The 26,250-nt window shown below is 52.4% G+C and overlaps 2 protein-coding genes across 4 annotated transcripts in view; one reads left to right on the top strand and one right to left on the bottom strand.

Annotated features, from left to right (window-relative positions):
* Positions 1–3,179, top strand: part of RNF214 (ring finger protein 214) — a 52,254-nt gene extending 49,075 nt beyond the window's left edge. For all 3 annotated transcript variants that reach the window (XM_087821516.1, XM_016204731.2, XM_016204732.2), the window contains one exon: positions 540–3,179. In XM_087821516.1, coding sequence (XP_087677642.1) covers positions 540–605 — 66 coding nt within the window. In that variant the 3' untranslated portion in view covers positions 606–3,179. The remainder of the gene's footprint in view (positions 1–539) is intronic.
* BACE1 (beta-secretase 1) lies at positions 2,981–24,480 on the bottom strand. The gene is made up of 9 exons (XM_016204733.2): positions 23,938–24,480; positions 10,795–10,883; positions 9,106–9,322; positions 8,594–8,731; positions 7,796–7,930; positions 6,779–6,880; positions 6,301–6,450; positions 5,875–6,046; positions 2,981–5,053 (listed from the first exon to the last, which is right to left on the bottom strand). Exons 1-9 carry the CDS (start codon positions 24,193–24,195, stop codon positions 4,812–4,814), a joined length of 1,503 nt encoding a protein of 500 aa, XP_016060219.2. The 5' UTR covers positions 24,196–24,480; the 3' UTR covers positions 2,981–4,811.
* Between the last annotated feature and the right edge of the window lie 1,770 nt (positions 24,481–26,250).

Here is a 26,250-nt window from a genome sequence, read left to right as displayed (position 1 = left end):
GCTTAGATGAGAGGAATGGCATAGAGAACCTGGCTATGAGATTAGTAACTCCAGTAACAGAATTGAAGCCTGAAGACCTGCCTATTAGAGATTATCTTTCCAAACGGACAGACTATTTCCATTACTCATTACCAGCAGAGTTAAGTCTCTTGGCAGCAGGGATGATTCCTTTTTCACTATTTTATTTTGTTCATTTTGTTTTAACAAGAGGTAGAAACTGAATTTACATCTAAATTCTTGGTAAGGGAAAATCATGAATAAAATTTTAGGGTGATGTGTATTAGGAGACGGAAGCTCATTTAAGCCTAAATGGATCATAAGAGGGAGCAAGCCTAGCTATTCAACAGAAAGCAGCTTCACACTGTTACTAGTGGATTGTTAATGTGCACTCTATAAGGAACAGGTCCACTAGTCTGAAGATTCTCTTGGGGGTGACTTAGTAAGTATTCCTTAGACCCATTGAACCTTAATAGCACTCCCTCTCCTCCTTCCCTCCATCTTTCCAGGTAAACCTGAGGTATGTCTTTCTTTTTTTCCAGTGTATCAAATTCTGGGCCCAGACCAACACAAATGACACTTGTCCCTTTTGTCCAACTCTTAAATGATGGACCTGATTGGGGCATAAGAAGAAGAGAAACTGATGTGAACAGGAAGAGCGGGTTCAAGATTTCTAAAACTCTATATTTATACAGTGACGTATACTCATGCCATGTACATTTTTATTATATAGGTAACGTGTGTATAGAAAGTCTGTATTCAAATGTTCGTAAATGAAGGTATGTATATTATGCAGAAATGGTTTGTCCCCTTCAGCTTGCAATTCCTTTAGGGGATGCAGATTGTAGCTAAGATGATATTTAGTTTGGCCTTGAAATTATGATATTCCTGCCTAAGGCTGTTTTCAAATACAATATAAAAACCATTAGGAAGCTGCTGTTGCTCTAAGGCTATCCTGCTTTAATTTGGCTCAACCACTAGTCCATTTTCTTAAGGCTCATGAATGCAGATTTGACCCCTGGTGCTCACCTGCTGTCCGACCAGATGCCTTGCTTACTGGAAGCCTCTGGAAGCCTCAGTGTTGTTCTAGCAACTCTCTCCAAATGGATAAAATGAGACTGATTGAGGAAAAAAAAATGTAACCCTAATAGTTTGACTTTTCGTTGAGTATTTTACTGTGTTAATGCTCATTTTTTGTACATAGGCTTTAGGTTTACAGAATACTCTGTTTTACAACAGCAAAATTCACAGTCCAACAATAACACCATAACCAGGTCCAGTTCCCCCACTCCCTCACAAACTTCTGTTTACCTACTTCCTAGATAGTCGTCTCTTCAGAAATTAGCACAACCTAACGGTCTTTTCTGGCAAACTATCCCTTGCTACCACTGACTTGGCCAACCTTATAAAGGCCTTACCTCTTCCCCTTCACTTCTGGTCTCCCAGTCTGGCTAACTCCCTCCCCCTGAAGGTTAAGGCAGTTGGTTCACAACCAAGTTTTTCGGCGACCTTGGATGAGCTCCAGACAGGCACTGGGGTGAGGAGGGGTGTCTGTGCAAAATTATTTTCAGAATGATCTTGGGATGCTGGGGATTTTTTTTGAAGCAAGAAAGCTATAGGGGACATGTTTCCTGCCCTGGGAAAGATGAAGACCCAGGTGTTGTAAAGGGAGATTGGGTTTGATGGTTAGAAGTCCTGTGTTCCATGGGTAGCCATTTGGAACTAGATCATTTTCCACCTCTGCCCTTGAGCACTTCTCGTTTGTACCCAGAAGCTGTGACTCAATTGGAGCTTTGAATCTTTCTCTATCCTTTTATCTTTACTCTTACCAGAAATGGATCCAGTACCCTTCTCTTTTGGAATTAAACAACTAAAAACTAAGTGTGAATTTTAAAGCAGTAGCTCCAGGGGAAGGACATTATTATATCACCAACTGCTGCATTTGTTTTCCATTTAGGACCTAGAAATGCTTGCTCACACTAGCAATACACTAGGGTAGCAAAAACTTTCCCTTGCAGATCCATCTGAATTCTCTCCCCTCTGTTCTTACTCTTTTGCTTCTTTGTCTTTTATTCTTGTTCTCAGCTCATGGACATACTCTTTCTCTTCTCTTGTCTTACAGCCAGTTTACTGACTGGCATAGTGTGAGGAGCTGGATCTCCCAGGGCCTCCTTGACATCTCGTAGGGTCACTGAAATCGCCTAAGTCCACCCATCTATAGAGGTCAGATGACCCACTTTCCTTGGTTAATAGAACATTCATGCTTCCAGTGCAGTAGCTGTCCTGGTAAGGGCATGTGGCAAATGGAAGACCAGCACCTTTGTTCTTTCCATTTGGCAAGGGTTCATTTTTATCTTGTAATCTTAAGATTTTATTTCCCCTCAACTTTCCAGGAGCCCTTGGGCCATCTGCAGTATTTTTCAGTAGGTATAAAGAATATTCTGTTTCTTTTCCATAGATCTTTGGAGCCAAAGGAGAGAAAAAGGAGAGAGTAGGTAGGGGGGTTAACTGCTTCCTAGTAAAAGCCAACTGTAGCAGGAGGACAGTGTTTTGGAGAGTCGTGCATGGGAACTGGGGCCTCATTGCCTCATTGTTGCTCTTTTCTCGTGTTCAGGATCCAGCAGAAAGCGCTGACTTGTTGGCCAGCCTTGTTCTGCCTTCCTCCTGTCCACTGGCCTGCAGTGGTAACAGCCATGCAGACCCTAGTGCAGTGAGGAGAGATGGGACAGTCATTTCTCTGGAGTAGACTTTAAAAATGAAATATAAGACACATACTTTTACAAGCAAGAAGCTGTTGTCAAGATTTTTTTTCTTTACACTTAGAGTTTATAGTTTCAGGGTGGAAAGGAAGTAACTGTAAAAAGAAGCCCACGTTTTCTCTTAAAGGAAAATTGGACAGTGGGACTTAGAGTGACGGGGTTGAGTTTAATGCCCTGGGAAGAGCTGGGAAGGAGCCAGTTTCCCCACATTGGTAGAAATTATAAAGCAGAAAATGGCATTTTAATTTCATGGTAGCAGTTCTGGAAGTTTATTTACACAGTAAGTTCTGAGATGGAAGTGGACAGTCTCCAGTCTTCCTGTCAGTCTCTGTGGTGCTGGGTGTCCCGTCAGCCAAAGCAGCACCAGGTGCAGGGCAATGAAGAGTCCAGATAAAAACTACGACTCAGTGTTCTCAATTTATTGGTGTATGGCTTGTGGGCAGCTGGCTGAGGCCAGGATTCCCAGAGGCCCTCCTTGTAGTCCTCTCCCTCATCAGGAAATTCCACACTCAGGCCCATGCCTGGAAGCAGTGTGTTGACCACATAGGAATAGGACAGTGGGTATATTAGGAAAATTCAGCTCTTCTCACTAACAGTGGCATCATAGTCGACTGTGTTAGACCTGATAGAAAATGAACATGGTCCCCAATACTTAGCCCAAGAACCAGCCTGGGTACCCAAATACTATTAGGAGTGGGGAGCAGAGAGCAGGATGGAGAAAAAGGTGGATTCCATTGAGGGGCTCATGATGAAGGAAGTGAGGAAGCTGAGGCCACCATCCTTTCTCCAGGCAGCCTTGATGCTGAAGGCATGATGCTGTAGTCAGCAAGCCCTGTGTTCTGACACTCTGGGATGCCTTAGCCAGATACGTGGAGGGTGTGACATTAGGGTGAGAAGGCAACGGAACGGCTCTGTTTTATAAAGATCTCACTACAGCTTATAGCTGAACAGGAAGAAACCCAGACAGGGGTAAAGGGAATCACCCCGATGCCTGTCGAATGAGCCTTCAGGATTCTGCTTTCGAGGATTATTAGGTAGGAGAGGTCTCCTGGCCCCGTTCATAGCACCTCAGCTGCAGAGCTCCAGAGGATAGGGGTTTGGGGAGGGAGTGCAGAGGTGAGTGGGAAGACGGAGCCCAGCCTGCTCTGTTGCTCTGTTCCCGTTGCTTCCCTCAGAGCGCCTGCAGTTTAGGAGGGTTGGGACCTTTCACTGTTACCAAGCATTTGTAGAGTAAAGTGTTCAGGTAGAGAAGGAATCAATAAGGTAGAAATTCATTTGTTAGACGGAACTTCTTAGTGGACACTTCATTTAAGAGCTAAAAAGAGCACTTTGGCTAAACAAGTGCTTCTTTCCACCTCACTTTTGGTCAGGCTGCAACCACAGCAAAGAGACCACTGGGAAGCAACGCCCATCTTAAGAGATGGGTTCTGTCTAGGAGATGAGTCTAAAACTGGAGCCTGCGGTGGTCATTTCCACCTTTCCTAGTGTTGACTTGTGTTCCCTGTCTTCACACTCCCTCTCCTCTTCTAACTATCCCCTTTGTACAGATATTCAGCCAGATTATTTTTTGTTTAATTCAAGAGGCAGTCTTTGCACCAGTGTTAAGCTTGCTGATACAGTTCCTATGTCTAAAGCAAAAACAAACTGCATTCACTCCGACTGCCTTGGCCAGGGCACCGCAGACACACCGGGATAACCTGGGTGGGACACCCCTACTTCTGGAACTAAGGAAAGAGGAGACTTTGGGTTGGAGGGTTTAGAGGGGGTGGTGGGCAAAGATCAGGGCTGAAGTTTTAAGCAGCAGAATTTCCCAGCTCAAGTTTGAGGTGACAGTGCTCCTGCCACTGCAGCGTGTCTCTTCCCTGCCCTGTTTCTGCAGGTGCAGTCCCTGTAACCCACCTTGCCATCTCCCTTCTCGGTCGAGGCAGAGGCACGTGGTGGGCGGGTAAGGGTCCTGAGGTGCTCTGGCCACAGGTACCATCTGTTTCCTTGTGACCAACCTGAACCCACCACCCAGAGGGTCCAGGGAGTCTCTGTCGTCTGCCCCGGGCCGCCTCACTTCAGCAGGGAGATGTCATCGGCAAAGTCGTCGTGCTGGCGGCGCAGGCAGCGGAGGCAGCGCCACTGGCACACCATGAGGCAGAGGGGCAGCATGAAGAGGGCGCAGATGGCGGCCATGACGTAGGCTATGGTCATGAGGGTGGACTCGTCTGTCTGCGGGATGTTGTAGCCACAGTCTTCCATGTCCAGGGTGACAAAGGGGCCCTCCACGGCTGCCGTCCTGAACTCATCGTGCACTGGAGAAAGGGCAGATGTGAGAGGGCAGGTCTCAGTGCCATAGAGCAGGTTGGATCACTCAAAAAAAGGACTTCCTGATAGGCCTGGGAATCAGCCCCAGGGGGCCATAGAAAGCCAGTGCTAGGTGGGCGCATCTCCTCCCGGGTCCTGGGGAGCGACAGCCTTTTCCTATATAGCTGTCTCGTAGGAATGACACCTAAGAGTCAGTTCTGAGTTGACTGATAGGCCAGCCCCGTAGATACCTAGTAGCCTCACCTGCCACTGCTGAAATGGAGCCACAAGACCCTGCTGCCATCTTTTCTTTTTTGTTAATCCTCACCTGAGGCTATTTTTTCCATTGAGTTTTTTAGAGAGTAAGGAGTGGGAAGGAGAGAGAGAGAGAGAAACATCGATGTGAGGGACACATCGATTGGCCTCTGCCTCTCACAGGCACCCCATCTGGGGCTGGGAATCAAGCCTGTGATTCTTTGGTGTGTGGGCTGACGCTCTAACCACTGAGCCGCACTGGCCAGGGCACCTGCTACCATTCTAAAGTGGCATTCAACCTCACCATCCAGCAGGTGGCAGGGTCACTGTGGGCTCTGCCAGTCCCCTTGAATCTCAGCTTCCCAAGGTGCTCGACAGCACTTGGCTGCCCTGGGTGCCCAGCAGAGGCTACCATGCAGGTGGGGTCGCCACGCCAGGCACTGGAAGGAAAGCACAGGCACGGACTCTGGCTTGAGGCCACTGCTCCCACCTCCCTGACTGATGGGCCCCGGTCTGACTCTGACAACTGCTGGACAGGGAGAACACGTATAGACCCCCGCCCGGGCGCTCTCACCGTGGCAAGCGCTGACAGCAAAGCCAATCCGTTTTCTTGCCCGATCAAAGACAACATAGAAGCCCTCCATGATAACAGCTCCCATGACAGTGCCCGTGGATGACTGTGAGATGGCGAACTTGTAACAGTCGTCCTGGGACGTGGCTACGTCTTCCACTGGCCGCAGGTATTGCTAAGGATAAGGAATCGGAGAGTCAGTCTTCTCTTCCTCACTCCACCCTTCACCCATCTCTGCCTTCTAGGTGTCTGTGTCCTTAGGCCGCTCTTTTAGTCACCCCTGAGCTTGGAGGGTAGCTTTTTCCAAGAGCCCTTTACCACTGGACACTCATCTGTTTTGTCTTCCAAGTTCTGGGAGCCATGCCTGCTGACTGTCTCCCAATGTGCACTGTCTTCCCGGGATCCCACTGACTAGGGTTAGGGACGTACCTGTGGAAGAATGGTGATGCGGAAGGACTGATTGGTGACCTCACTCATTAGGTAGAGTGAGATGACTGGGAAAATGTTCCAAGGGGTGGTGCCTGCTTGCCAGCATACCAGCTGCTCCCCTAGCCAAAAGCCATCGGGGAACTTCTCCGTCTGTGTCGGTCAGAAAGGGAGAGCAGTGAGGAAACGGCCTCTGTCACCACCTCGCCTCTCCCATTTCCAGATAACAGTGGGCCCTTTATTTGCTTTTCCTGCAACATCCAAACTGGGGAAAGGTAAATCAAAACCCAATAATTAAAGGAAGAGACCAGGAGAGTGAGGCCAAAACTTTGTACGGGGGGATTGTGTGATTAGCAAACGCTCAGGAAAGCTTTCTCAGGAGAAGGGCCTAAGGGGAGACACGGGCTCTTAAAGAACGGGAGTGGGGGCGGACGCCCTCTGACTCCAGTCCTCTCTGTACCCCTGACTTAGTCCCACTGACCGAGGAGGCTGCCTTGATGGATTTGACTGCAGCTTCAAACACTTTCTTGGGCAAACGAAGGTTGGTGGTGCCGCTGTCCACGATGCTCTTATCATAGTTGTACTGAGAGGAGAAGAGAGGGTTAGAATTGTCAGGAGCTGTTGTGATGATGCTCCGGCCAGAGCCTGGGGGTTAGTTTGCCTGGGTTGGCATCCAGGCTTTACCACTTCTTAGGTGAGTATCCTTGGGAAAGTTACTTAACTTCGGTGCCTCGGTTTCTGCAGCTTACAGGATGATACTAGTACCTACCTCACGGAGTTATAAGGATTAAATGAATTAATACTTTCAAAGTGCTTAAAGTGGTGTCCGGCACATAGGAAGCATTCAGTAAGTGTTAACTCTTACTATCTTGGGTGAAAAGATGTTCCCCAAATCTTGAAAATAGAAATAGCTCATATAATGGTTTTAACTTTCCATAATACTTTTATACCTATTCTAATTTAGCATCCATTCAGAACCTGAGTAAGGAGGACAGGCGGGTTAGCTGCTGTTTACTGGTACTGCTATGTGCTGGGCACTAGGATGGCACAGTTCATGCTCCCTCCACCACGTCTTCGGGACGCTGTTCTTGCCTTTTGCAGATGAGGAAACTGAAATACGATAGTGACTTGCCTAAGGGCAGGTGGCTAGTACATGGCAGAGCCACAAACCCTGGGCTTCCTGGCTCCAAAGCTGGACTCTGTACAGCATCAGATTACACCGCCTTACAAACAAGTTGCCCAAGGCCATAAAGCAAGGCCGGACGGGTCATTGCTAGGCCATACCTTGAGGAGTCCCTGTGAAAGCGCCCTGCCAGTCCCGCTCCAAATCCCAGGTCCTGCTGTGCGACCCTTGTGCTCCCGACTGTTCTAGGTTCAGCCCCGAGCCTTCCTGCAGGTCCTGCACCTCTGCCTTGTCCTCCCAACCTCATAACCAGGGTCTGGCCTCACACTGTGGCTGCCCCCTTCCCTCTCCCTGGTGTCCCCTTGGTTTTATTACCTCCTTGCAGTCCATTCTCAGATCCTGTCCATTGATCTCCACTCGCACGATGATCACCTCATAATACCACTCCCGCCTGATGGGTGTGTACCAGAGGCTGCCCGTGTACAGCGAGTGGTCGATACCCCCAATGATCTAGGGAGAAAAGAGGCAGGTACCCGAGTCCCAGCAGGGGTGGACTGCAAGCCTGCCTGAGAGCAAGCGGAGGACCAGCGATTTCCCGGAGTGGCCAGGCCCTCTACAGACCACCTCACCTGCTGCTAATCTAACCACTCCCGGAGTAACTTACAGTTTCTTAAAGTGTACTGAGTGTGTTCAGGGGAAGAGACTTTCCAGGATTTTTAATAATTTGTTTCAGATTTACAAAGTCCTTGAGATGTTATTTAAACCTAAACTGGCGCAATAAATGTTGGATGAGTGATAATCTGCTTCTGTAGTTTATTTCCTCTGCTTGTTGGAGAGCCATTCACCAGTTGTCCTAATTAAGTAATAAGTACACTTTTAAACTTCTTACACCTCTGTCTTCTGAGGATGGGACTGAATGATCTTACTCGAGCAGGTCCCATTTTCCTTTCCTTTGAATCCCAGTCCTCGCTGGTCCTTCCCAGGCTTACATAGGTGGCTTGAGTCCTTTCTGGGGTAATGCCAGGAGGAGAGGATGGAGGATGGACAAGGAGGGGGGTGGGGAACGTAGAGATACTAAACAGTGGAGCCCAAGACTGCTTTAGAGGAGGGAGTGGGGCAGGTGACACCCGTCTCTGCCCAGTGCCAGGACCTCCCCTCCCAGGACCTACTCACCATGCTCCCTCCAACTGAGGCCGGCACTTCTGACTGGTTGAGAGGGAAGCCGGCGCCACACAGCTGCAGTGAGAAGAGGTTGGGAACGTGGGTCTGCTTTACCAGGGAGTCAAAGAAAGGCTCCAGGGAGTCGTCAGGCTGTGGCAGAGAGACGGGAGTGAGTTCTCATGCAGGACCCTCAGGGCCTGGGGCCAGCTTCCTCACACGGCGTGCAAACGGGAAAGCACTGAGGGCCCACAGACCTATCAGAGCTTTGATCCCCGAGTGCCTCACCTGTTTCGGATTCACGGGGCCCTCTTTTCTTACAGATCTGAGTCAGTAGAAAGCACAGCCGGCTCTACCAACCACAGCGTCTCTTGCTGTAGTTCTGCCCTTGACAGGGATGAACTTCAGACTGCCTTTCAACTGATGTTTCCCTCCCTTAGGAAGTACCCTCCCCTCCTCTTTCCCCACTCCGCCCCTGCGTGGCGTGATGTGCAGGCACTGTCTAGCGCTAGGCCTGCTCCGCTCACCCTGGCGATCTCAGCATAGGCCAGCCCCAGGATGCCTTCCCAGTTGGAGCCATTGATGAAGAACTTGTCTGACTCCGTGATGGCAGCAATGTTGGCACGTACAGTGACATTGGGGCCATGGGGGATGCTCACCAGGTCGGTGCCCAGCTCTCCCTCCCACTTGCCCTGGGTGTAGGGCACATACACGCCCTTGCGGAGGTCCCGGTACGTGCTGGACCTGTGGAAATGGAGGCAGAGAGCCATGGATGCATAACCACAACTGGTATAGGGATCCAGCGTCCAAACAACTCCCAAATGCCCAGCCTCATCTCAGGGGCGGTCTAGGTAAGTAAGATGCTTTCAGCTGCACAATGCTCTCTAGGGAGACCAACTACCCAGGACGGAATGTAAAGTGACCTGGCAAACAGAAGAGGGGCCACTGCCGGGGCCCACTCTCCTGTCTCCATTGCCCCTGGGTCTCAAGCTCAGGCCCTGGAAGAACAAGCCTCTGCTTTGTGTATTGTACTGGTTGCTGCTGTAGGGACAGTTAGTGGCATCTCTTCCCCACACCACCCCCAGCTCCATCAAGCTCCCAGAGAAAAGGAGTCATTGATTCTCCTGCTGCCTTGGGATCCAGTGGTGCCATCTTAGCGGTAGACAAAGCGCCAGCGGGGTGAGCGGGGAGCCCCTACAGCAAGTTCTTCCAGAGGGGCCTGCACAGCATCTCGGCAGAGCTCAGGGTGTTCACACCACCTGTGCAAAACATGCCTGGCAAACCACCTGCGTCTAACCACACCGCTGACCAGGGCTTGTGTGGTGTGATGGGGGACAGGGACAGGACTGGGACGAGGACCTGCAACGAATTCCCTTTGTGGTTCCGGGCACGCCCGCCCCGACAGCTTCCTGCAGGTGGGAAGCTGGAGGGAGGCAGCCGCAGAAGGCAGCACTGGGGAACGTGGCCTTGGCATCTTCCTGGAGGTCCCAGATTGGGAGTTAAGCCTCCGTTCACAGGTTTTCACACAGATGCCTCAGACATCAGATGTTCTCACGCCACTGCTTTTATGCGAAGGGTGCTCCCAGGTGATCCCTCGCTGCCTCTTACCTTAAAAACCCACTTTGACCCTCCCTTCCACCCGCTAGCTAATCCAGCTGCTGGAGCTCTGGGGATGTGGGAGGAGACATTTCAGCTCACGGTCCCTGATGCTGGTCCAGGCAGTGGGGTTTCCGGAGGCTCTTTCTTCACCCCCGAGAACTGTGCGGAGCCACCGAGGGTGACCCCTGGCAAGAACACAGCAGCGAGCTCCCTGCAGCCTGCTCATCCTAGAGGTGGTTGGTGGTGTCTCAAAACCGAGAGCCACTGAGGGGGTGCGGAACGATTCCTGGCCCCCCACTCAGGAAGAGGAATGGACCCTGTGGTCGCTCTGGGAACGCTGGGGCTGCTCTCCTCCCTCACTTCCCCGCCCCGGGAGGCTGCCTGGCGCCCAGTTCCGAAGAACTTCCTGGCTGTCTCTCAACTTACCCTTTCCCGCAGTGCCCCTCAAATCCACCCCTACCCCACTCTTCTGTCCTGGTCACTGTTCGTTTCCCTTCCCTGTCCCCGGCAGGAGGAAGGGATCTGAGGACCCAGTCTCTCCACAGCCCTCTTTTCCCGGCCCCTCCTTGGCCCTGTACCCTTGGGAAGTGCCCTGCCCCGGCTCTCCCCAGACTCACAGCTGCCTCTGGTAGTAGCGGTGCAGGAAGGGGTGGGGGGCAGCCCCCACGGCGAAGTTGCTGCTGCCGGTGTCCACCAGGATGTTGAGCTGCCAGAGAAAGAGGAGAGAGCGCCGTTACTGCCACGAGGCTCTTCGCCCCACCGGCCTCACAGCCTCCCTTCGGAGTGTCCACAGCGACACGTCCACGAGGCAGGACGGGACACGTGGCAGCCACAGACAACATGGGGTCCTGTGGCATCCTCAGCACGGCCTCAGAAACCCATGTCTGCCCTGCCTTCACTGGAGAATCATGACATCTTCTGTCACGAGAGCCACATTATCTGTGTGGGGTGTGCCTCAGTCCCTGTCTCTCTCGCATTGCCCTACCTACTGTGTGCACCTGTCCCCTCTGGCTGCAGAGCTTGCCCTTCCCTCCTTTCCTGCCTCTCTGAGGAAGCACATCCCCAGCAGGCGGCCTGGCTTGGCCCCTCCAGCTCAGAGGAGCTGTCTGGGAGCTGGCACCGGCGAGGGGGCTGAGGGGACAGCCATGGCACGGTGACGCCCATGTGTTCCTGATCCTGCCTGCCAGACGCGGCCCCACGAGGGACTCCTCTTCTGTCTCAGGTGACAGACCTGAGTCCCACTGTGAGAAACAGTGGGGAGCGGGAGCCCAGTAGGATGCCATCTCACGGGGGCCCTGGTTTTTGGCCGGATGAATACGGACAGGTGTCTTTGGCGCTCCCGGCTGGGCGGCCCCTTCTAGCATCTCTTCGACCTGCCCCTCCTTCCTCCCCTGCCCGCCTTCCCCGAGTCCTGCCTGCTGGGCTGCCTCCCCCGTAACTTCCCGGCCAGAGGAAGGGCCGGCCCAGAGCTGGGTTTGAAGCTGTTTTTTGAATGCCTACTGTATCCTCACAGGCAGAAAGAGGGAAGGCCCTGTCCTCAGAAACACTGCCTTCCGAAAAGTGAGTCCTCTCTTGCCAACTTGCCGTGTCCACCGACCTCAGCTCCTCCCCGACCTCAGGGCCCTGCATTTTTCATCGTCTCTCCTCAGTGCAGTGAAGCCGGCTGCCCCGGGTTTGGTGCAGGCTCTGACCTTGTCACCCTGGGCAGGTCGCCGTGCTTCCCGGGCTCCAGTTTCCTCCTCTCTGCCACTCCTTCCCGCTCGCCTGCTCCTCTGTGGCGCTGCTGACTGCACCTCCCCCAAGCCTGCTCCGTCTCCTGGCCTCCGCTGGTCCCCAGGCCTCTGACCTTGCTGGTCACCCTTCCCGGGCCTCCACTCCGGGCCTGGTTCCCATCTATCTCCCTCTCTGTCCTCTTCCCTGACTTCTCCCCTGTCCCTCCCCCTGGTCTCTGAGCAGCCCCAGCCCCAGAGGCTGTGCTCTGAGAGGATCAATAACCCAGAGGCCCAGCAGCTCAGATTCAATCACCAGGTTAATGATTAAAATGGCTTCTCACCTACCCCCACCCCCCACCTGCCAGGACGCTGCTCCCAGCACCAGGTCAACCTCAGATTGGTGGGGATCCCTGCTTTCGTGGGACTCCAAAGAAAGAGGGTGTCGTCCACAACTTGGTCCCCTTGGTGGTGCAGGGGAGAGAGGCCTGGAACGCGGCCATGTGTTATGGGCAATGGAGTGTTTATCTGGGGGCTCCGTGTCCCCAGTGTTCCAGACCCTACTCCTTCCCAGTCCTGGGGTGGGGGAGGCTCTCTCTGCAGGCCACCCCCTTCCCTGCCAGGAGGCCCAGTCATTCTTGCTGGCTTTCCAGTCCCAGCCCTTCTGGTCTGAGGACGGTCTCCCCCTTTCACCACAAATGGGGTCAAGCCAAGACAGGAATGATTCCGGCACTCCCCCACCATGAGGCCCATACCAGGAGTTCAGGCCACCACTGCTCTGTCACCTTCCCTTCTCCATTTCACAAGAAAATGGGAAACCAAAATAAATAGTTGCCATTTCCTCTTGGGCAAATGTCTGACCGCTGTCTGCCCTTTGCAGTGTGGTTCTGCTTCTGAGAGAGTGCTTTCTGGTCCTGTCCTTAAGCATCTCTAGCAAAGCCCCCTGGGCAGCTTCCCAAGAGACCTCTTAAGGGGCAGGCCCGACAGCAACAGGGCCACCACACCCACCAGGAAACAGGGCAGTGGGGATGGCCTAAGAGGAAAACAGCCATGAAAGGGTTGCCTGCCACCAAGCCTTCTCTGCAGACACCCTCACCAAAGGAGGCCAGCAGGTAGGACCTTCCACATCTCCCACAGCCAGTCCTTGCAACCTGCCTGCCTGCCAGTCCCCTCTCAGCTGGCCCTCCTCCTGGCTCCAGAACAGACTCTCTCCTTCCTTCTCAGACACCCTCCACTATTAATTATCCCAGCCCCTCAGGTCTTCAACCCACAGGCCAGTCCCTGACCCCGACTCCCACCCCCAAATCTCAAGTCTCCCTATGGGCATTTACAAATGCTTTGGTCTAGTTACTTTTTTAGGAAAAACTTTGAAATCTCACACCCCCCTCCAGCTACCCTCTCTCTCCTCTCCCTTCACAACCGAGGTCCTCAGCCAAGCTGTCTGCATTTCATCGCCTCCCCTCCTTCCTCAGCCCATTCTAAAATTTTGCCTCTATCCCTCCCTCCACTGTGGAACAGCCCTTACTACAGTCACCGATGATGTCGTGTCACCAAATGCAGAAGACAGTTTTTAAATCCGGCTCTCGCACCGACTTCTCCAGAGCAGTCAGCACGCTGACCTCACCTCCTTCACACACTGCCCTGTGCCCCCAAAATCATCTCGCCCCTGGCTGTGATGTGTCCCTCGCCTCTGTGCCAGTGCCTCCTAAGTGTATAGCTCTAGCCCTCCGCCCCACTCTTTTGAGCTCCAGAAGCCCATATCAAACTGCCTTACAGATACCTCAAATTTAGGATGTCCAAAGCTGACCACGCATGGTCCTGCCCACTGGTGCTTCCCAGTGTTCCCTGTATGGCACCCCAACCATCTGCTCCACAGTCAGCAACTTCAAAGGCCTCCTAGCACCGTCCTTTCTTCACATTTTTGCAAGTCCTGCCCAGTTAACTGTCTTTAAAGCCTCTTGAACTTGTTCATTTCTTGCCATCTCCTCTGCCGCCCCCAAGCCAAGCGATCACCATTTCATCCTGGAAGGTGACTGCTCAGGGCACACCCACCACCCTCACCTCTCCAACCTGGTTTTGCGCTGTGGCTAGAGTGATCTTTTCAAGGTGCAAATTTGACCAGGCTAACCCTCCTGCGTCAATGGTGTCCCTTTGCTGTTAAAAGTAAAGCTTAAAGCACTAGCATTTCCAACTCTTTCAGGATCCAGCCCTGCCTACATATCCGGCCCCGCGTGTCCCATTCCCCCCAAATCCTCTGCCTACTTGCCCCCCTGGCCTCGTTTCAGGTCCTCAAGCCATCCTTTCCACTTGCAGTTTTGTCTATTCACCTCCTGTCATCCATCAGTCTGTCTCTAAAGGGACATTCTTTTCTCTTGCTAACCTGCGTCCACAAAGCTTGGCACTCTAATTTCACAGTGACTTTCACCTCCCTTGTATCTAATTTTAAAAAATCCCCATTGCGCCCGGCTGGGCGTGGCTCAGTGGTTGAGCATCGACCTGGGATCCAGGCGATCAGGGTTGGATTCCCGGTCAGGGCACATGCCCGGGTTGCGGGCTCAACCAATGAATCTCTCATCATTGATGTTTCTATCTCTCTCTCCCTCTCCTTTCTTCTCTCTGAAATCAATAAAGATATATTAAAAAAAAAAATCCCCATTGCGCCCTAGTGGGTGTCACAGGGCCTGGCAATACATGTTGCTCAAATTAATGAAAGGTTAGAGGAAAGAATGGGAAAGAGCTCATCTGCCCTATATTTTGGGTGAGGAAGGGGTCCTTTAGTTTTTAGGTTATAGGTGTGGCTCTGTCTCGGACCTGCCTTCCTCTCACCAGGTCCCCTGGTTGACACATGTCAGTCTTCAGGCAGCCTGGGGTCCTGAAACCATCTTATTTCCTCTCCATCTGCTGGTGCCCTGCCAGCTCAGGAGTCTCCATAGCTGTGGCCTTTAGAGGCATAGGGGACCAAGCCTGGGGGTCGGGGCTAGGTCAGTGCCTGTCACTTAACAAACACACGCGCCCCTGAGGCCTCTGAGGGAAGGCAGCCTCACGGTAAGTGCTAACAAGCCCCACAGGGAAAGGCACACCTGCTGGTTCCTTCTGCAGACAAGGCCCTGAGGAATCTTCAGCAAAAGATCTTGGCTGATCAGACAGGTACTGAGCTGCTGAGTTCAGGGTAAGCTCTTTGTTCCCAAATCCCAGCTGCCTTAGCCCAACTCTAAGTAGCAGACAGCAATAGCTCAGATACTTGTGGATAAAAAGACTTCAGGAGTCATCTGTCCATGAGCCTGGAGAGGTGGGACTCTTTCCAATTCTGAAAGACTTCTAGTAAGATCCGCAGCCTGTCCTGGTAGTGTATCCTGGGGCCTCCCCAGCTTTGTAAGCCTCTTGGGGGAGGGGGGGTTTCACCTAAATTACCCTACTTCTAATTCCCCTAGGCTATGTCCTTCGGTGTGGGCCTTGGAGGTGATGGGAGGAAAGCTCTTATCCTCTTATAACACAAGCCTTTTTGCTAAGCTGAGATGTAGGAGCCCTTCCTCCATCATACTGAGGAGGCAACTGAGACCTACTGTGAGTAAGCGACTTAACCCATCTTACGCAATGAGCCACAAAGCCAGGACAAGGACCCGTAGGTCCTGACCAAGCCCAAGCCTGGCCTTTCATCTCCTCGGCCTTCCTGAATCTCTCATTTGAAGGAGAAATACATGGTAGGTTGTTATACTAGTGACTCACACCCCCCTGCATCCCTGGCCTGGTGTGATCCCCTCTGACAGACTCTGAGCTTGGCCACATGACTTGATTTGGCCAGTAAGTCTATGCAAAGGAGGAAGCAGAGGTGGGGTAAGTGCTCATGCGCTGGGGTCACCCTCTTGGAATACTGCCCTGAGAGTCTGGCCTCCTTGAAGGTGAAAGACTTCTTGGAGAAAGAGGTCCAGCTGGTCCAGCAAGGTCTGGTCCCCAGCTGACCCACCAGCTGCATGCAGCCACGAGTGAGTCCAGGCAAGACCGTTACCGAACCACAAGCCAACCAGCAGAATCCCGAGAAAGAAAATAGCCCTTGTCTTCAGCCACCAAGTTTTGGAGTATTTTGTTACATAGCATCAGGTAACTGATACAAAACCATCCGAATTAAATCCTGGGATCCTTGACCTTGGGGGCCTCTAACCAACCAAAGGTCCATCCCAATGAACGTCTCATCACTTTTCCCCTTCCTCACCATGCTTCTCGTGAAGGTTCTCAAAAGCACACAGACCTCTTACCTCTGCACCTTTGCACATGCTGTTTCCTTTGCTTAAAATGTGCTCCCCCTGTTTTGTCAAACTTGTGTCCAACTTTCAAGTCACAGTTTAAACATCCTTTCTCCCAAAGGTCTTGCCCGATGGCCCTAGCAGAGATGAGCTCCCTTCCCCTGCAGTCCTCAGTAACAGCTGTGCTTCTTTGCATATCGCTGGTCTAACTTTTAATCGCTTACCCAAAGCTGTATGTCCCACACACTGGGAGCCCCACAAGGGTGGGAGCACGTCTGTATCCTTATCTATTCTCCCCCAGCCCTCAGTAGGTGCTCCGAAACGTTTTAACTGATAGTAATTGCCTTATCGCCGCAGGTCTCTGTGCCACTACAGACTCCTGCTGTTAATTCTCAGCCCTGGGGTCCTTGCAGGGTGATTTTTCAGCCTGGTACTGTATAGTGACGATGACACTGACACCCACACGGGCGCAGCTGACTAAATACCCCCTCAGTTTCTTGGAGCAGTCGTAGGGACTTCAGGGCTCCCTGCTTCCAGAGCCTGGGCGCCGGCTTCGCCTGCTTTCCTAGGTGGATGTTCCCAGGCCTGCGCTTGCCCAAGGTGGAAAGGAGGGAAGGACCGCAGGAGCCCGACGCCAGCATCCGGGAGCGCTGAGCGCAGGCAGCATGCACAGCTCCTGCCTCAAACTGAATCTAGCCACTGGGTCGTGCCCAGCTTCCTCCCACCTTGACCAGATCAGCTGACCCAGTGAAAATGACTGGATTGTCCTGGACATAGCCCCTGCTTCCACTTCGCTCTGCAGGCTGAAGCTGGCAACTGATGCCTGGGAGCAAGCAGGCTGCCAGGCTCCCCACCTTGGTTTTTTTTTTTTTTTTTTTTAAGGAATCCCAAGGTGGCTGCATCACCCCAAACCTTATCTAAGGCACCCTTTCCCCTTGAGACAGGATGCTCCATTTCCCCCAGCCTCAAATCCAGCCCAACTAATATTTGTCAGTGTTTCTGATTCAAGTCAGAATGGTCAAAAAATATACCCATCTGTCTTAGAGATTAGATCTAAGACAATGGTTTTTCACCCTTTTTTAAAGCAGCAGAACGCCTTTCTGAGCGCATGCAGGATCCCAGCACCAAAGAGAAGAAAAGCAGAGGTGCTGTTCCAAGGAGAGGTTCCACTTCCTGTGTCTGTCCCATCCCCGGCGGCTCTTGAGGCATCTCTTTAGCACCTTTGGCCTCCACGAAACCCATCTGGAAGCCCCAGTTTGTAAGGTGTCACAGCTGCTGGGCCACCTGCTTTTCACTGTAAGTCCTTCCTGTTGTCTATCCATGCCCCACCCATAGGCGACAGTGATTTTCATGTGCTCTGGGTCTGTACTCAGTTGAAAATGAAGCTGGTCTGTGGCACAGCCCACTTTCCCCTGTGGGACCTGGGTCACGCTCACACCTGGGCTTCTCTGCTCAAGCCATGGGGAGGCACCAGGGTTCACACCTGTGCTCCTTGGCAAGAAGTCCACAGGCACCGGAAAAGAGTAAGCGGTGGGTTCACTGACCTCAACCCCGCCTGGACGCAGGGGGATGACACTGGGCAGCAGAGAGGGTAACCACAGGGCCATGCCAATTTAGAAGGCCTGGTGAAAGGAGTGGCTGGGTGGGGGTGGCAGGGAGCTCAGCCGGCTCACTGAGAAAAAGACCTAGGAGTCCTGGCTTCCCATGTCAGGCCTAGGACCATGGACTCATCGTCTGCCTCTGAGTGCGCGCCCCCGTCCCAGGAGCACAGCACCTGCGGTGTGGCAGAGCTCAGGGCAGCTCCAGGGCCTGGAAAAGGGTCTGGCTCCTTCCTAGAACCCTACACTACGCGGGCCCCAGAGAAATGGCTCCCAGAAGACAGAGCGCTTAGCTGTCAGGTAGGGGGCTCCCCTGCTTCTCCCCCTGGATTTTCAACCAGAACTCTGCTTAGCTCTTTACTGGAGACGCCTGAAGGGTTCCTGACCTTAGTGAGAGGGCACAGTCTTCCTCGAAGCCCCCACACGCAGATAAACTCTTTCTTTCCTGGCCTGGGGGGCAGAGAAGTGTGTGAAATGGTGGAAGGGGGGTCCTAAGACGGCCAACGTGCAGCAGGAACCTGGGCCCAGGCAGTCCTGCTGTGGTCTCAGAGCTGGGTCAGCAACCTTAGAACTGGGGTCCCACCTGCGTTGTCTAATTTGAAGGGTGGTTCTTTGAATTCAATGGTTTTCAACCTTTTTAGTATCAGAACTTATGCATATACATCATATACATATACATATACATGTACATGTACATATACATATATATAACCTGGAATTCCACTATATAAGCGCAATAAAAACTGAGCTATTGTGGGAGGGTAGGGAGATTTGGGGGCAGGTGGGAACAGGAGAGCTTAGGAGGGTGGAAGGTACAGCCTGTCCTCCTATCTTTCTCTTAACCTTCTCCCCCACACTTGCAGTCCATTTATAGAATTCCATAAACCCCAGTTTGAAAACCATTCTGGGGACAGGGGCGGAAAACTGCTCGGCCCTTCTTGGTTTCTGAGATGCTGAACCCTCATAATTTTCTCCGTCTCTGGTCACTTTCTTGGCTTCCTTGATCCCTCGCCTTTCCCCAGTCGTTTTCCTCCGCTCTTCCAAAGAGCAGTTCATTTGCTAACTTGGCTTCCACACCACCTCTCCGCAGGCTCCGGGCCTGCTCGTGCGGTCCTGACTTCTCTCTCCCAGTTTCCAGATCCCCATTCTCGGCTGGCTGCTGTGCCCATCCTGGGAAAGGCCCCCTGGCATCCCAAAGTCTACATGTCCCAACTGTAGAACACTGGAAAGAACCCAGTATTTGGACTTGGAATCCAAAGGCCTGCATTTGAACCCTAGTTTTGTTCTTTCTTAGCTGAGTAACTTTGGGCAAACCACTTAATCTCTCTGAGCCTCAATTTCCTCACCCTCCAGACAGGCATGCTAATACACCCCCCTTATAATTCACGCAGAGTTTTAACTAGAAAATTCTGGAAAATTATGCTCTGTTTTAAAACTGTATTGCTCCTTTTGCCGTTTCCCCTGACACCACACAGCCAGAGAGGCTGGAAGGAGGGGAATGGTCTTCTCTTCCCTTTCCTGTACCAGCGGGGCCGGGGCCCAAGCGGCCTCGAGGACCCCACCTCCTTTCTGTCCCCCCCACCCCGCCCCTCCTGGCCCTTGTTTTCTACCTTTGACCTTCCTCTCAGGCTCTAGGCTACCCAAGCTATCCTCCAACCGTGAGCCACAAGAAGGTTTAAACCGTGCAATGCCTGACTCTTTAGTCAGGGGCACTGACCTTTCCCTTAGGTTGTCAAATAAAAAAATGACAACAGACAACACAGCCATAGCCGTCGGCGTGAATGAATGAAATTATACCTATTATTTTGTTAGATTGGTAAAAAAATATTAATACATTTTTTGGCATGCTGCAGAATTTTAGTAATTAGTTTATGTGCCATGAGTTGGAAAAGGTTGAAAATCACTGCTCCACACTGAAGTTGTTTCCCTGGAGCCAAAACGACACGAGCCCATCCCCTTGTCATGCATTTACAAGGACTCTGCTGCCCCTAGAATCAAGCCTACAACTCTCCCAGCCTCACAGACCCCAGCCCAGCTTCCAGCGCCTCGGCTCAGCTCTGCCTCTCCTCGCAGCAAAGCCTCCCCTGCACACAGCCCTCTCCAGCGCCCCCGAGACTCACTGTTCTGCTCGGACCAAATGCCTAAGGTCCCGGATGTTATTTAGGCGTTTACATGCCTGGGTCTCACACCAAACTGTGCACCTCCGAGCGCTAAGAGGACATTATTTCCTCTTCCGCACACATAGGTGCTCAACAGACATTCGTTAAACTGCATTGACTCACCAGATTTCAATCTTAACGAATTATTAGCCTGTATTTGGGTAGTGACGCTCAGGCCATTATAATGAGATGACATTCTTTCATTCATTTAGGAAAAAGAATAAAAATATTTTCAGCAGAGCTCCAGTTCTGCGCTTACAGTTGCCCATCAACAGCTCTATTTGGATGTCTTACGGTTTATTTATTCATCACTCAGCGCTCTTTAGGTGCATGTTCTGAGCCTGGTGCTGGTGCAGATATTAGATGAAGAGAAATAAGACACTGAAAAAGAAGTTTTAAAAGATTGTTCTCATGGGCTTGATGTTTTATGAGGGAAACAACGGTTAGACACTTGGGTAAGTGCAGTGAGGGAGACAGGAGGGCATCACGGGAGAAGGGCAGGGGGCGGCCTCGGTAAACTTTCTCCTCCCCAGGACACACAGGCGAGGTGGCGCGGTGCAGCAGGAGCTACTGGCCCGCCGCCTGGCCAGCTGTTTACCCTCTCCGTCCCTAGTTCTTCTGCTAGAAGCTGTGAATATAAAAAAGAAAATAACTGCCCGGCCGACGTGGCTCAGTGGTTGAGCATCGACCTAGGATCCAGGAGATCGTGGTTCGATTCCCGGTCAGGGCACAGGCCCGGGTTGCGGGCTTGATCCCCAGTGGGGGTGTGTAAAGGAGGCAGCCGATCAATGACTCTCATCATGGATGTTTCTCTCTCTCTGTCTCCCTCTCCCTTCCTCTTTCTAAAATCAATAAAGATATATTAAAAAACAAACAATCTATGTGTAATTTATTTTTAAAACTTTACATGAATCGCAACCATAAATATAAGTAGATACTTGTATACAAGTACTGCTAAGCCATCCCCTCCTGCCAACTTGCCTGTTCCCCCAGGGGTCTTGTTCTGCTCCAGGATACTCCCGATCAGAATCTCGAAATCATCTCTGAAATTTTCTTCCTCACTGTTCACACCAGCGTCACCAAGTCTATCCGCCTGCCCACACTGTTCCCTGCAACCTGGTCTTCCCTTCCCTTTTGTCTTTCTCAGCCTCTTGGGCCAGTAACAGCATCTCACCCTCGGACTGTGTGACAGCCTTCAGCCCCTGCTTATCCCAGTTCCACTCTTTCTAAAATGTAGATGTTTCTTCCTAAAACACTGCTTTCTTTATGTCATTTCCCTGCACAAGTAAGTTCAGTTCCCCCCCTTATATCTGCAGAACAATGTCCAAACCTTAGAGCTTGACATTTAAGGCTTTTGGCAATTTGACTTATTTTATTTACCCAAACCTGTAACATTACCTGGACTGGGTTCCTCTCTGCCTCCTGAACAAACATGCCTAAGCCCAAACACACACAACTCATTCTCATTTGTTGTGGCCTCTTCTGGTCTATGGGACCCAGTCTCAGGGAGGGAAGAAGTGGACATACAAATAAAGTTCAATTCCAGTTTGGTGGGACAGGTGCCATTTCCCCACTGAGAATGACCTTCCTCCTCACAGCACACCTCCTCTGTGAGGCCTTCCCTGATTTTATTCTTCCTGGACACCAATAGAGCTCACTCTTTGTACTACTGCAGATCAGTGCTTCCTTGAGATTCTGACTCAGTAAGTCTCAGGTGGGGCCAGAGAGTTTGTATTTCTAACAGGCTCTGATAACAGGAGCGTGGGGACCTTACTTGGAGTACCACTGCTACGGATTACCTTGTCTTCACACTTATACGTTCACTTCATACTAAACTCTTTAGGGGCAGAAAATGTATATTCCATCTCTCTGTGGATCAGCCTCCAAACCCAGCAACTAATTGCATGGCACACAGACAGTGCTCACTTTTACTTGCCCAGAGTACTCTGCCATTTGGGTTCTTATATGGTGCTTACAACAGCCCACCAGGCAGGGAGAAAGGGCAGGCTGCCGGGGAAAGAACCAGAGTCACCGCAGAGCAGAGACAGGCTGGGTTGGTTCGGGTGTGCACGCAGGGCAACCCACAGTCAAAAGGCTTCCCTGGGCTGGTGGTGACCTCTAAGCCCACTTCTCCTTCTCTTAGAAAGGTGGGGAGGAACTGACATTCACTGGGCAATTACACTCTGCCAACTTCTGGGCTGGGGGGTGTAGACATCATCTCAGGGGCCCAGGGAAGTATAGTAAGTGGTCCCCCAGTTCTATATGTGCAAAAAACTGAGGCCCCAAATAACCAAGTTTTTATGCTTCTTTGCATAGTACAGAAGAGGCAGAGGTGGCCAGACAAATTGGGAGAAACTGATTTTAATTTTCTGGAGGTCAATTATGTGTCCACCTACACTGTTTGAGATGCTTTCACCTACACAGTCTTATCTATTCCCTAGTTACCTAGGAAAGAAGAGCTCATTCATTTGTGTTAAAGTCGAGGCAGTAGCCTCAGAGAGGGTATATCATTTGCCCAAAGCCACATAGCTGAGAAGAGGAGAAGCTTGAATTTCTGGTCTGTCTGACCCAAAGCCCCTCTTGGTTTCACAGCCCTGCTCTGTGTCCATGTCCTGGGGTCTGTGCACAGCTGCACAGCACATCCTGGTCCCCCTGGTTCCTGACAATACCCAGCGTTCTTGTGGGCCAGGCAGTGGGGTCTTAGACTGAGGCTCTGTCCTCACACTGAGGACTGAGTCAAGACTGTGTCTGGGTAAGTTAGGATGCACAGGAAAGAGGAAGGTAAGTGAGGAGACCAGAGCCTCGGATCAGCCAGGTGGTGGGAGGCCTGGTGGCAGGGGCCTAGGAAGGCTTGCTTGAATCAGGGAATTGGGAGGTGGAGACTTGCATTTCTCTCGGGTCCAGTGTAGGAGCTTTCTGAGAAGCCCAGGGAAGTGTTCGCTCTATGCACAAATACTCCCACCTTCATAGACCCTCCCAAGGACAGGCCTCCTAGATACAGATCCAGGGGAGAATGGTGGATCACAAAGATCTGCAGGCTCAGATTCAAGGTGACATATACTAGCACACACAGAACCATCCTGCCACCCATGTCCAGACTCAGCCACAGAGGTGGCACATGGACATAGAGGTCAGTCACAGCACCCATGGAGGGCCACTAGCACCCACACTCTCACCCACCCGCAGAGGGGCAGAGGGGGCAGCCTCCACCGGCCACCTTGGAGGTACCATGGATTGTCAGGAAGGATGGGAAGAACAGGTAGTATTTCCCCATTGCTGCCATGTCTGTCCCCTGCTCTCCCCAGCACCTATTAGCTCAGAAAAGGAGTCTTATTCTTAGAAGGGGGCTCCGGTTCCTTAGCTGTGATTTTCCTTTCCCCAGGCTCAGTTTAGTCCCCTATGGCCTGTGTTCCTGTCTTGGAGGCACTGGGTGGGGGAGGGGCTGGAGTGTAGATGCGAGGGGGGAGGGGGGAGTAGGGGGGAGGGGGGAGTAGGAGGGAGGGCCTGGGGAAGGCAAGAGTCTGCCTAGGGCTTCTGAGCTAGACTGGAGGTCAGAGGAGCTGGGACATCATGCTTTGCTGTCCTGGTGGTAACCCAGACAGTGGGAGAAAGGGCTGGAGCCCACTTGTATCAGGTCTTCAAGGTGCTGGAAATGATGGTGGGAACCCCGATTCCCGGAACACCACAGGAGGTAATAGGGTTGGGTGACCAAGATCCAGAGCGGTGGGGTGGGAGACTCAGGCTTTGCCAGGACTGACACCTGTTCCTAGCAACCCTATGGTTGGACCCTTCCCCAGGTCAGGCTCCCCGCATGGAAGTGTGTAAGATGGGAGTGAGGGGAGGTCAGTCCCACCAGGGAAACTGGGAAGCCTGTGAAGGGGAAGGGACTTTGGGAATGACAAATGATCCCAGCTGCCGCCGTGATCCAAGGACCACTCCTTGGGGAGGGTCGCTCCTGCCCACACCATCCGGCCCACCTAGCGGGCCAGCGCGCCCTCTCCAGCCTGCCCCCGGCTCACGCTGGAAGTGGGGTAGAGCGGGCCTGGACCTTACCGTCTGCGGGGGGCTGCCCACAGTCATCTCCACATAGTAGCCCTGACCGGATTTGCCCCTCAGGTTGTCCACCATCTCCACAAAGCTGCCCCTCCGGCTAGGCTCCTCCGGCTCCTCGGTGTCCCGGGGCAGTCGCAGCCCCAGGGGCGTCCCCCCCAGCCCGCTCCGCAGGGGCAGCCGGATGCCAGGCTGGGCGCAGTGGGCAGGCAGCGCTGCCGAGCCCATCCACAGCAGGAGCCAGGGCAGTGCTTGGGCCATCGTGGGCCCCGGCCTTCAGGCCCGCAGGGGTCACTCGGGCCCAGGTCCGTCCCTGTTGCTTGCCCCCAACTCTGGGTGCCGGCGGCGGCTTCTCAGGAGAGAGCGCTGTGCAGCATCGGGGCTCCTGCGGGCCCCGGGCCAGCCTGGGGTCCAGGCTGCGGGAAAGGCAGGAACAATCGGCAGAGAGGAGGGGAGGAGATGGATCCTGGCTACATCTGGCCAGCGGCGTCCAGCCTCAGCGCAGATCTGGGAGAGGCCGGCGCGGGCCCCCGGGGGCGCTGGGAGGGGCGGGCATGGCGGGTGGGCAGCGCGGGCCGTCCGGCGCTCCGGCGGGTCGGCGGCGCGGGGAGAGGCGGGGGCTCCCGACTCCCGCAGCTGCGCCCGCGGGTCGGGCCGTGGCCTGGCGCCCAGCTCCCGGGCGGCCGGGAGGCGGAGGGGCTCGTGGGGCGGCTGTCAGAGCCGCGGCTCTCGCGCTCCGCGGGGTCGCTGGGAAGTGTAGTCTTCCCCGGGCGGGCAGCGCGGCTTCCGGGCCGCGAGGGGCTGCGATGCCCTCTGCCGAGGCGGAGTCCGCCCTGCAGGCCCGGGCGAGGGGCTGCGATGCCCTCTGCCGAGGCGGAGCCCGCCCTGCAGGCCCGGGCGAGGGGCTGCGATGCCCTCTGCCGAGGCGGAGCCCGCCCTGCAGGGCCGCGAGGGGCTGCGATGCCCTCTGCCGAGGCGGAGCCCGCCCTGCAGGGCCGCGAGGGGCTGCGATGCCCTCTGCCGAGGCGGAGCCCGCCCTGCAGGCCCGGGCGAGGGGCTGCGATGCCCTCTGCCGAGGCGGAGCCCGCCCTGCAGACCGGGGGCGAGGGAGCCGGCCGCGGCAGGGAGGGGGCCCCGCAGGATAGAGTGGCAGCTGGCCTCCCATTCTCAGTCCTTCATTCTGCATTTGTTAAGCACCCACTGTATGCCCGGCATTCTGCCAGGCACTGTGAGCGCAATAAAAGGCACATAAACCACACAAAATTCTGTGGCTCTAAGGAGCCGGGGTGGGGTGTTATTACCACCACAACCTTCGAGAAAAAGGACACCGACTAAGCTAAAAGGTAAGTCACAGACTAGAGGATAACAGTTGTCACACAATAGAGAGACAAAAAGTAAATTTCTGTAATATACAAGGAGCTTCCATAAGTCAATAAGCCTCCAACAACCTGGTAGAAATATGACGAAATAATGTAAACAGGTAACTAATAGAAGAAATTCAAATGGTAAATAAACATGAAAAAAGGGTAACTTCATTAACAGTGAAAGAATGCAATTAAAACTACATTTAGATACTATCATTATTTATTTATTACTTCCCATATTGGTAATATTTGATGTTAGTGAAGGTGTTGGTTGGGCTGTAAATTATTCCATTTTTAGAGAGAAATTGGCAATGTCTATTAAAATGTAAAACGTACTCTTTGAGCAATGTCAATTCTAGAATCCTAGACAACAAAAATAACTGTATTTCAGCATATGTGCATTATCAAAACTTTTCAAACAAAATAAATGACTGTCAATAAGTGAATGAGACATTCATGGAATAGAATACTATGTAACCATTATAAAGAATGGAGTAACTTCTTATGAAACTTACCTTGGAACATCTCTACGACATGTGACATGGAAAGAGCACATTATAGAACATTAAGTCCATTATGATCTTATTTCTGTAAAATTAAAAAGTATGCACATGTGCATATACATGTGTGCATATAAATTTACATCCGCATAAGCATGAAAAAGACTGGGGATAGGAACCAAAGTGTTTACAGTGATTTCCTCCAAAGTGTGGGATTCATGTCTTCCTTCCTTTGATCATTCATTCATTCATTCATTCATTCATTCAGAAAATGTCTTCTGAGGTCTTACTATGTGCTAAGCACTGCTTTAGGCACTGTGCATACAACAATAAAGTGGACAAAACTCCTGCCCTCATGCAGCTTATGTGTTAATACAGGGAGACAGACAATAAAGAAATAAATAGACAATATTTCAGGTGGTGATAGGTTTTATAGAGAAAAATAAAGCAGA

Source organism: Miniopterus natalensis, chromosome 11, assembly GCF_054644295.1.
Source record: "Miniopterus natalensis isolate mMinNat1 chromosome 11, mMinNat1.hap1, whole genome shotgun sequence".
Taxonomy (NCBI): Eukaryota; Metazoa; Chordata; class Mammalia; order Chiroptera; family Miniopteridae; genus Miniopterus; species Miniopterus natalensis.
Note: the sequence above shows the minus strand (reverse complement) of the source record. Positions and strands in the feature narration are given on the sequence as shown.